The 11,912-nt window shown below is 38.8% G+C and overlaps 1 protein-coding gene across 1 annotated transcript; it reads left to right on the top strand.

The window, feature by feature from the left end:
• Positions 1-1,360: 1,360 nt before the first annotated feature.
• LOC122011770 (jasmonate-induced oxygenase 2-like) lies at positions 1,361-2,826 on the top strand. The gene is made up of 3 exons (XM_042568148.1): positions 1,361-1,915; positions 2,083-2,425; positions 2,506-2,826. Exons 1-3 carry the CDS (start codon positions 1,425-1,427, stop codon positions 2,752-2,754), a joined length of 1,083 nt encoding a protein of 360 aa, XP_042424082.1. The 5' UTR covers positions 1,361-1,424; the 3' UTR covers positions 2,755-2,826.
• The last annotated feature ends 9,086 nt before the right edge of the window (positions 2,827-11,912 follow it).

The following is an 11,912-nucleotide window of genomic DNA, read 5'->3' as shown; positions in this document are numbered from 1 at the left end:
CATAGTATAGAATTATATTTCCTTTTTTATTATTATTTGAATATAAATATGTCCATTAAAAAATAGGATTCTAATATAAAAAACCTATGAAAAAAGAAATAATACAAGAATTTACTCCATTTCAAATGGATAATTTGTTATTAATATTAATGATCAAAACTTAAAAAAGAAGTTTTTAAAAAATAAAATTACTAAAATGTTATTTACATTTAACAATTTTTAAGAAAGATGAAATAATTTAATAATTTTATCTATTGAAAAAAAAAATATTATAAAAATTTAATTAATAATTTCACATCTCTAAAATCAAAAAACTAAATTTTAATAAAAAAATATATTTTTTAAATTAATATTTTAATATTTTTCTAAACAATTTTAAATCTGGAAAAAAAAAGGTGAGAGAAAATTATTTTTTCATAAAAAATATTAAAGGTTTTTTTAAAAAGAAATTTAGCTAATATCTCACACAACCTTAAGACAGCCATGGCACTGATCAAATCAGGTTGGATCTGATTAAATTTTTTTAATGCAATTTAAATTCGATCTGAATATGAATTTAATCGGAAATTTCTAAATTTAAATTTGAATCCGACCAACCTGATCAATCCAAACTCGACTAAAATAATCCCAAAACTCAATTCTAAACGACATGTTTAACTATTTTTATATAATTCTTTACTTTTATTCAATACTCCATTATTATCATACTAATATTGTTATTAATATACATACAAATATTTTAATCTTTAAAATAAAATTTCATTTTACCCAAAAAATCTACTAAACTCTATATTTAGATCTATCCGAACCCGACTTGACCCAACCTGAAAATCTTCTAATCCGAACCCAACCTGAATCTTAAAATATTCAATCCGAATCTAAATTTTTTTTTAATCATTGAATCATCGGATCAAATTTATTTTTGACATCCCACGTAATAGTTGAAAAAAAATATTATAACGTTTATCTCCAAGTTTTATCAAGTGAACTCTCCTAACTTAATTTAATGTCAAAAAAAAAAAAATCGATCACAGAAAAAAAAAATCCATAACTTAATTTGAGATTTAATCTAGAAAATCTATTAAATCCTTTCAACTTAAAAATCCTCCCACTCAAATCCAAAAATTCCCAATCCAAAATTAATTTTTGTCGAACCGAATTCATTTTCTTGACACTCATTCATAACAGTTGGAAAAATAATATTGTCACGTTTATCTCAAGTTTTATCGAGTGAACTCCCATCTACAACGACCGCGTTCTCCTAAATTAATTTAATGTCAAAAAAATTTCGATCACAGAAAAAAAAATCCATATAAATAACGCAACACATCGTCATTGTGTTTCCAATCCATTTCTTGCTTCGTTTTTTATTCTAATTTTCCGAAAATACGTATTCATAATTCAATCTCTCGAAAGGAAAATACATGGATTGTCTCGCAGAATGGCCCGAACCGGTCGTCCCGGTTGAGTCCTTGGCTCACTTGCAAACCATCCCCGACCGCTACGTCAAGCCACCGGAAGAGCGCCCCAACTGCATCGCCAGCGCCGGCGATGACGCAGCGGACGCCATTCCTGTCGTCGACCTTGCCTTGCTTACCCAGGAGCGCGTCGACGCCGCCGTGGCTGAGGCCGTCTCGGCGGCGTGCAGGGGGTGGGGGTTCTTTCAGGCGGTGAACCACGGGGTGGCGCCGGAGCTGGTGCGGCGGTTCGCGGCCGCGTGGAGAGGCTTCTTCTGCCTCCCGGCCGAGGTTAAGCAGCGCTACGCTAACTCCCCGGCCACCTACGAGGGCTACGGAAGCCGGCTCGGTGTTGACCGAGAGGCGGCGCTCGATTGGAGCGACTACTACTTCCTCCACCTCCTCCCTTGCCGGCTCAAGGACCACCGCAAGTGGCCTCAACTCCCACCGGAGTTAAGGTTGCGAAAACTCACTTTGCCCCTTGAATTACTGAAAATTTTAAAATTTTCCCCTTGAAAGCCCCGGCGTCGTCCCAGTGATTTTTTCTTTTTTTTTTTTAAAACACCTTCTATAATTTAAAAAACTATTTTTGTTCTGTTATTCTTCGTTCAATTGGCTGAAACAGCGAGGTGACGGAGGAGTACGGGGCGGAGATGCGCCGGCTGTGCCGGAGGCTGATGAGGGCTCTGTCGGCCGGGCTTGGACTGCAGGAGGGCCGCCTTGCAGCGGCCTTCGGCGGAGAAGAGGAAGAAGAGGGAGCATGCATGCGCATCAACTTCTACCCCAAGTGTCCGCAGCCGGAGCTGGCCCTCGGCTTGTCGCCGCACTCCGATCCCGGCGGTCTCACGGTGCTCTTCCCCGACCACCACGCCAAGGGACTTCAAGTCCGCCGCCCCGGAGACGGCGCCTGGGTCACCGTCCGCCCGCTCCCCGACGCCTTCGTCGTCAACGTCGCCGACCAGATCCAAGTAATTAATCAAAATCAGCGATGAAATTATAATTAAATCGCGCTACGATTAATGATGGACCGGCTTTAATTACGATGCAGATATTGAGCAATGCGCGATACAAGAGCGTGGAGCACAGGGTGGCGGTGAACGCCGAGAAAGAGCGCATGTCGGCGGCCTACTTCTACAACCCCAGGAGCGACGTGCCCGTCCAACCGCTTATGGAGCTCGTGGAGGCCAGCGGCGGGGCGGCGCTCTACCGGCCGATGACCTTCAATGAGTACCGGCTGTACATTCGGCAGAAGGGGCCACAGGGCAAGTCCCAACTAAGTGAACTCTATCAAAACTAAGTTCATATCAATTAATCCGGGACTTATTGTATCACGGTGATCTTAATTATATTCTTATTCACATATTGATCATATTATGTGTAATTTTGTGAATCTTTCCTTCCTCTCTCACATATGTTTCATCTAACTAAGCATATCTTAATTTCAACATCCAATCGAAAGAGAAAGCAACGGCGAAAGGATGAAAACAGACTAAAAACACAAATTTGTTTATGATTTTTGATGGGGTGATCAGGAGGGATCCTATTCCACGGAGGATAACGCGGTCACGGTGGAAGTCAAAGTCAAAATGATCAACGTGCAGATAGCATCGACCGATCGGATGACCATGTCATCTGATCCCGCCTTCGACTGGGGGAATTGTCAAACGACTTCAAACTTAAGTTAAAATAATTTTTTTTAAAGTTAGAATAATTTTAACATAATTTTTTAAGATAAAATAAATTTTATAAAAAAATAATTTTAAGTTAAAATAATTTATTTTTACAAGTTAAAATATTTTTTTTAAGTTAAATTAATTTTTAAAATAAAATTTTAAAATAATTTTTCAAATAATTTTTAAGTTAAAATAATTTTTCATTTTAAAAGTTAAAATAATTTTTAAAATATTTTTTAAAATAATTTTTTTATAAAATAATTTTTAACTTAAAGGAGCTCTATAAAGGGGGAGTCAACTATCAGCGGAGGTACACAATACGCAATATGGGATAGATACTATTTTTGCTACTATTTATTTTGCTCCGTCTTTTATTTCATCGTCGGTGATTTACTTGAACGTTGGAGGACCAATATGATCAGGACTCATTCCCTATCTCGGCACTGATGCAATTTGTATTATAGGTCCGAGTAAAATCTATAGACGGTCAACGAAAGCACCATATTTTTATCTTTCTATCTCATTGACTTTCAGACCAGATCTATTTTAATTAGTAGATGTTTTCTGAAAAATTAACCATAAGGGTTTGGTTAACCAAAATTAACCACACAAATTTCTCCTATGGACCTCCTATTGGTCCATGAATAATTAAAAGCTCAAAAGATACGCATGCAAAGTGATCTACCATGCGGATTCCATACTATTTTTCTTATAAGGTATATAATTTAGAGCAAAAAATTATTTTATTTAATTTAAATATTCACATTCATTATATATATTATTATTTTTATTTTTTTTCTTTCTCCTCTATAATATTTAAGAAATCAATTCTATTTTTAAAATTTAGAAAAATATTATTTATAAATATAAAATTTAAACAATGGTTAAAATAATTAAAATAAATTTTTTTAATTATTCTATCCAAAATTAAAGATAAAATTTTAGATAAAATAATTGATAGAAATACTCTTAGCGTAGACGCCTCGCCATCGTACCTGGATTAATGCTCTCACATTTTTTAAAATTCTCCCATAGTAAATTTTAATTTATCCCTTTCCAAACTCTCTGGAATACGGGCTACAATCCAATTAGATTTGAACGTGGCTCTGCCCTTATGCACGTGAAAATTATTATTATAATAAAGGCGGCATGAAACATGACCAGACAGCATCTAACACACTGGCAACCAACGAGGTTTGGTAGAGTATATCTTTCCAAGATATTATAAAATGATTTTCGTTTTTATTACCTTTTATAGTTTAAGGATCCATTTCATGCTGCTGCAGCATCCTCAGTCACTGAAAAGGTGGTTATAAAAACAGAATGATAGTAAAAACAAATTCAGAGTGAAAAGTTCTCTTCCTGCTGAGTTAAACTATCGCAAAGCATTTCAGCAATCGAAATTCAGAAAATTAGAAATTAACAAACAGGAAAGTAGTGGACAGCATTGTCAGTGACAGTGACTTGTGCATACCAAGGACAAGCAATTCTAGGTGAGTATGCAGATCTATTTTTGATAATAAATGATAGCGAACCTTGGATGGACCAATTAAATGAGGAAGCACGTGCTCGAATACACTACAGGAAAGGTGTTCAAACATGGCAGGCTCTAATTGGCCATAAAGACAGACAAGTAGACAATTATTATCCACACCGACAGGAGATCTTCTCGATCTACTAGTGAAGTGAGCAAGCTAGAGATTGCACAAGAAGCATACCATTGGCAATTTAATCAAGTTACAGAAGTGTTTTCGATTTATTTGCACTGTCCATGCCAGATTTTCCTTTTGATATTGTCTTCTATCTCAAACAACTTAAAAGACAGTATTATATTGATCATGCAAAACAAGCGTTTTATAATGAAGGGGGAGAATAGAAGTTTTGAACAATGTGTTAGAGATCGGATGCTAGCTTAGACAATTCAAATCTGATTGATGCATATTCGAAGCTTTCCAACTGTATGATGCATCATTATTCTAGTATGAAACCTGAATTCAAATGTATTCACGTGTAAGTAGTTGGAATATGTAACATAATGCAATTATCCCTTTAATTTCTACAAAAATTTACTAATAAAAACACTCAATTCATCACCTCTTTCCAAGATGAAGAAACAGAGTAAAGTCCACCCGCTGTTATTCCAATTTATCATAAAGTAATACTCCAGTATCATTGGTCTATGATAAAATAGAAAAAATAATAAATTTAATTAGTTTCATTATGGTTCATTTAGTTCTATAAAATTTTTTCATCGGTCATCAGTATAAATCGAAAAATGCTCGCAGCGGACGATCAAGAAACCTAGTATCTTTTGATTACATATTCTATTTGAAGGAAATTTTTTAAAAAATTATCATAATTAAAGATCGAACCGTAAATACCTGAATGATAATTTAAATACCTTATCATTATACTATAGTCCTAAGAGCGTCTTCCAATAAGATAGAAATTGATAAATCATTGGAAACTTTAGCACAACGGTCATTAGACATCAGATATTTACTAAAAATTAATCATAAAATCTATTAAATAAATACCCATACAAATACTAAATACGATGCCACCTCGTAACAACTATAAAGTAACCTGTATAATTTCAGCTCACACCAAAATATTACAAATGGATAGTACTTTACTATAAAACAGGAGTTAACAAACACTATGTGGTAGGCCTTGATAGCTAATGAAAAAATAACTTAATTCACTGCAGTAAAGGTACAAACATCAAATGCTCCTACAGTGTCTCACTGCACAGGTTTTGTGTAGATTTTTCTTAGTTGGTGCTGTTAGAGCAATGACTGTGATCCTATGATTTAATATTTGGGTAAAAATTTAAGTTAAATTATTATTGTATTTAATATATGTTATTAAGTGTGTAAGTGACAGGTGTAAGGAAAGTCTAATTATAATCTTGACAAAGGAAAATCTAAATATGATCTTGGCAATGGTGAAAGTCCAAATGTAATGCCCCTAGTTTTTTTCTTTATTTTTTTACAATTCATAAATGTAACTACGGGCGTCACTTGCTCATACTTCCATAGAGGTTTCTTAGTTCAAATAAAATTACATAGACAGTTCGAAAAATTACATAGCTAAATGTTGAAATTAAACTGGAAGATCTTCGGGTTGTACTTCCATTGTTTTGAGCTGACTCACTAGTCAACTTCTCCTGTCTCATTTGTTTCATTGTCTGAAAAAGAAAAGTGAAAGTCTATGAGTCGAGGGACTCAACATATTCAAAACCATGTCATGTAACAATTAGCTCCTATAATCTAGTGTACTAAGGGAAATCACGTTTTAGGTAACTAGGGATCTTCCTACTAACATACCACGAACGTACACATAGACATTGACATAAGCATGAGGGCATAAATATAAGCATACCAACAAATATAATCATGAGTATCTACATCAGCATAACGTAAGCATAAACATAAGTATACGAACAAACATAATCATGAACATGTATATAAGCATAACATAAGCATATGAACAAATATAATCATGAGCATGTACATAAGCATAAACATAAACATATGAACAGACATAATCATGAGTATGTATATAGGCATAACATAAGTATAAACATAAGCATATGAACAAACATAATCACGAGCATGTACATTAGCGTTGTAATACCCTGGTTCTGAGGTTCTGGTTAAGTATGACTTAAAAAGTTAGATGGTACTATCCATATCACCAAGGTGCACTTTCTTTTTCGGAAGCCCAAACTTAAGAACTCCAAAGTTAAGCGTGCTTAGCTTGGAGAAATATGAGGATGGGTGATCTCCTGGGAAGATTTCCAGGGTGCGCGCGAGTGAGGAAAAAAGCACGCTGAAAGGACCTCCGGTGGTCTGTGGAGCTAATCGTCAACCTGATGGGTAATTCTGGTGGCATTCCCGGTTCGGTCGGGTGGGGCCCGCCCAGGCCGAGGCGTTGCAGATGGTATCAGAGCAACCTTGCGACCGTGAGTGTGCCTGTGGCAGGAGCACCCAGGGCACCACCTAGCGAGGGAGATTTTGAGATTTATCTGTAGTGTGATTCGTGGTTACACAACGAGGACGTTGTGTCTTTAAGTGGGGGTGATTGTAATACCCCGGTTCTTAGGTTCTGGTTAAGTATGGCTTAAAAGGTTAGATGGTACTATCTATATCACCAAGGTGTACCTTCTTTTTCGGAAGCCCAAATTTAAGAACTCCAAAGTTAAGCGTGCTTGGCTTGGAGAAATATGAGGATGGGTGACCTCCTGAGAAGTTTTCTAGGGTGCGCGTGAGTGAGGACAAAAGCACGCTGAAAGGACCTCCGGTGGTCTGTGGAGCTAATCGTCAACCTGATGGGCAATTCTGGTGGCATTCCTGGTTCGGTCGGGTGGAGCCCGCCCGGGCCGGGGCATTACATATACCAAATAAATTGTCCCTGCTAGAAGAAATTTCGGCAGCATGTCTCCTGTACGGGTGACAATATGAAACTTTCTACAATACTCTCAGGGCCACATTGTTGGTGCAATATCCCTCAGGTCAAGGTTGACCTGGGTAACCAAGCTGAGTCTTGGTTTGGGTTTAGATGTTTGACAATAAGATATTGATTGAAGAAGAGTCAGGTAGGTCAAGGTTGACCGGATACTTGACTGGGAAGTCCTAACTGGGATGTCAGGCAAAATGAAAGACCTAGTGAGTGAAGCTAGGCAGTATGAAAGTCCTGGTGAGTGAAGCCAGGTAGAAGAAAAGTCCTGGTGAGTGAAGCCAGGCAGAAGGAAGTCCTAGTGAGTGAAGCTAGGCAGATGGAAATCCTGGTGAGTGAAGCTAGGTGAAAGTCCTAGTGAGTGAAGCTAGGCAGATGGAAATCCTGGTGAGAAGCGGTGAAAGTCCTAGTGGTGAAGCTAGGCGGATGGAAATCTGGTGAGTGAAGCCGGTGAAAGTCCTAGTGAGTGAAGCTGGCGGATGGAAAACCCTAGTGAGTGAAGCTAGGTGAAAGTCACGGTGAGTGAAGCCGGGCAGGAAAATCCAGATGGATCGAGGATGATCGGACATCTGGTGAGGAATCAAGTAGGTCAAAGGATTGTTGGATACTTGGCATGAAAGAAAAGTCCAAGTAGGTCAAAGGGATTGGCCGGATACTTGCAGAGAAAAGTCCAAGTGAGTCGAAGGGATTGACCGGACACTTGGTAAGGGAGTCCTAGCAGGTCAAGGGAGTGACTAGATGCTAGGCATGACATACCAACAGGTCAAGGTTGACCGGAGGTTGGTTTGGGAGGTTTGGGACTTGGTTTTGGACAAAAATCAAGTGCTGGATTGATCAGTGGATCGATCCAGACCTGTCCCAGCGAACAGAGAGCGTCTGGATCGAGACGTGGAACAATCCAGAGGTCCCAATCGATCAGGGGATCGATTGGGGCGCGCGATACGCGCTGGATCGATCCGTGGATCGATCCAGGCGCGTTTCCAGAGCACAGAGGCGCTCTGGATCGATCCGTGGATCGATCCAAAGCCTCCCCGATCGATTGGGAACATTCGAATCGATCGGGATCCGACCGTTGGCGTCGTTTATAGCTGCAGGCGTTCGATGGCTGCGGTATCGCTTCTCCGATTCACTCCAGGTTACTCGCCAGCTCCTCCACAACGCTCTCAAAGATCAGATCGCCAGTTCTTGAAGGATCTTGGAAGCTTTCCAAGTCAAGAGGCGGATCAAAGGCAAGAAGAGAAGCTAGGGTTAGGGTTTTCTGTACTCATTGTAAGCTTTGCGCTTGTATTTTGTTTCCCTTTCCTTTCTTCTTGTACCTTGAGTCTTGTAGGGCTTCTCCGCCCTTGGTAGTTACCATAAAGGAGAGTTTTATTTAGTGGAGGGTGTGTGTGTTGGTGTGGATCCTTGGATTAGTCACCTCTTGTGAGGTGGATACCAAGTAAACCAACCGTGTTAGCGTTGTTGCATTTGTTTCTGTATTTTCCGCTGCATATTCTTGAAGAAACAAGCAACGCCAAGCAACGCCGAGCAACGAGCGAACGCGACGAGCTATTCACCCCCCCTCTAGCTACTTTTGGTCCTAACAAGTGGTATCAGAGCAAGGTTGCTCTTCACCGGAATCACCGCCGGAAGGGGCAAACATATCAAGAAAAGCTAGAGGGTGAAGAAGTTGGAGCAAATTCTTCAAGTTCAAGATTCTATCAAGCTCAACTTCAAGATGCAATTCCAAGATGGACTTGGATTTGACACAAGGGTGGCCCCACCATATTCATCTACAAGCTTCGATTCTTGGAAATCAAGAATCGAAAATTTTCTTATGATGGAGATAGAGCAATGGTTTGCTCTCATGGAAGGTTTTGAAGCTCCCACAAATTCCAAGGGCAAAGTACTCAAAAGGAGCAAGTGGAGCAAAGACCAAATCCAAAGATGTGAGGCCAATGACAAAGTGACCAAGCTTTTGGTCAATTTATTGCCAAGCAACATCTTGGAACAAATTGGAGAGTTTGAAGATGCCAAGGAGCTTTGGAGCAAATTGGCAAGAATTCATGAGATCCCCTCCACTGTATCAAATCAAGGAGAATCCAAAGAGGGAGACTCATTGGATCAAGACCAAGAGGAGGACTCCGAGGTTGAGAAATGCTCAACCTCCGAAGAAGAGGAAATCCAAGAAGCTTCATCCTCAAGGGAATGAAACGAAGGGAACAAGGAGGGAGCATACTCCTTGTTTCATATTCAAGATGATGAAGCCTCCACCTCTAGGATTGAGGGGGAGCAATCCTTGGTGACACCGGATCAAGAAGAAGGAGAAGCTTCTACATCCGGGTCAAGAGATGAAGAGGATGAAGAAGCTTCCACCTCCACAAGTCAAGAAAAATCAAATGGAGGAGCATCACTATCGGATCAAGAGGAAGCCCCTACATCCACATCACATGGAGGAGAAAGCACCACTCCTACACAAGAAGGTATAAATGGTTCAATTAAAAATAAAAATCATATAATATGTTTTGAGTGTAGGGAAAGTGGGCACTACAAGAGCAAGTGCCCTAAATTGGCCAAGAAGAAGGGCCAAATGGCAAAAAAGGGCAAGGAGAAGCTCAAGGAGACCACCCCCGGGACAAAGAAGAGCAAGGAGCACATTGTGTGCTTCTTGTGTCAACAAAAAGGGCATTACCGAAGTCAATGCCCCAAGGGGAAGAAGATGGTCAAGGCTCAAGGAGGCACTAGTCAAGGGGGAGCCTCCAAGGTAAAAAGGAAGGTAACTTTCATTGAGCCTATTTCCTTGCAAAATGGTAAAAAGCATGCTAGGTCAAATTTTATCATTTTAATGCGATTTACCATAAGAATAGGAAGCATGAGGGCTTTAAGGAAAAGCATGTGGCCCTACATGCCAAAACTACTATCCCTAAGGCTAGGAATGTAGGTAAAAACCTAGGCGATAACTCTAAGGATGTAAGATACAAGCCTAGAAACAAAAATGCTCATGGATCAAATGAAAAACCTAAAACTAAGGACTTAGTGATAGAAAATCAAGTCTTGAGGTCAAGACTTGATAAAATGGAAAAGACCCTAAAAAGGATGGAAAATATCCTATTAGGGCAAAATGAGCATAACCTAGGTTTAGGGGTACAAAAGCCATCCAATGGCCATAGAGGTTTGGGATACAAACCAAAGGCTAAGAAGGATGTGCCCTCTTACCATAGAGTTCCATATAGTTATGGAACAAACCCTAGGTCTAGTGGTCAAGCCAAAAATACTAGGGAAGTCATCCCTAAGAGTATTTTTGCAACAAATGTGACTAAGACTTCTAAGAAGTCTAAGAAAGTCACAAACAAGGTCACAAGGGAGGCTATCCCTAGAGTTGACCTAGAAAATGTGACCAAGGCTTCTAAGAAGCCCAACAAGGTCACTAGGAAGGTATCTAGGGAAGTTATCCCTAGTGAGTACCTAGAGCATCCAAGGAGCACCAATAGGTGTTGGGTTCCTAGGAGCATCTTCTCTACCCCATAGATGGGTTAGAGAGTGTCAACTCCGATTAGAAGGGTAGTTAACCCAACTTTGAGGAAATTGACACTCAAGGAGCATTTTCAAGGTTTTAGTTAACCTTTGAAAATGAAATGGACCTATTGTTTACTCCTTGAAAGAGTAAAATGTGCCTAATGGTGGAAGAATTGATTTTAATCTTAAATGGCACATATTGGGAAATTCATAAGAACTATCAAGTTGGGATTTTGGTATGTTCTTAGGCAATTTAAGGTAATCCGGGCCTTAAATTTAAAAGTGCTACTCTTGAAGAAAATATGGAATATGCCAACATTTGAGGACATGTTTATTTTCAATTGGCATACATTTAAATCAAGGAAATTAGAAATGCCAAATTTAGGCTTTGGCATTCTCTTGTAGCACTTTAGGGCAATCTAGGTTTAAGTTGTAAGTTTAGCTAAGACTTTAAGGATACTTAGATAGTTAATCTAGGTATATTTTATTTATACTAAATCTTGCCATGATTGTTTGCCCATCATATGCCATGACATCATGTCTAGTTTTTGCATTCATGTCTTATTATGGAAAATCCAAAAATACCATGTCATGACATTCATACATCATGTAGTAATAGGATATTTTCTTTTGAAAATTATTTTCTTTTGATGTATGCCATAACATAATCATGCATTAAGTTTAATTCCTTGTAATTAAGGACGAATGGCATTTAACAACCCTTATTAACAAGTGACATTCTAGGTGGATGTCTAATATTTCTAAAATGCCTAGATAGATATGCATGATCCCTAGATTAGGGCAAAAACCAAAATTTACATCTCAC

The sequence above is a fragment of the Zingiber officinale genome, chromosome 8A (assembly GCF_018446385.1).
Source record: "Zingiber officinale cultivar Zhangliang chromosome 8A, Zo_v1.1, whole genome shotgun sequence".
NCBI lineage: Eukaryota > Viridiplantae > Streptophyta > Magnoliopsida > Zingiberales > Zingiberaceae > Zingiber > Zingiber officinale.
This window is presented reverse-complemented; position numbering and strand designations above follow the sequence as displayed.

Coding starts and splice junctions, on each gene's coding strand:
- LOC122011770 (XM_042568148.1), top strand. CDS start 1,425: ATGGATTGTCTCGCAGAATGGCCCGAACCGGTCGTCCCGGTTGAGTCC. Junction 1,916..2,082: donor CAACTCCCACCGGAGTTAAG/GTTGCGAAAACT, acceptor TGGCTGAAACAG/CGAGGTGACGGAGGAGTACG. Junction 2,426..2,505: donor ACGTCGCCGACCAGATCCAA/GTAATTAATCAA, acceptor ATTACGATGCAG/ATATTGAGCAATGCGCGATA.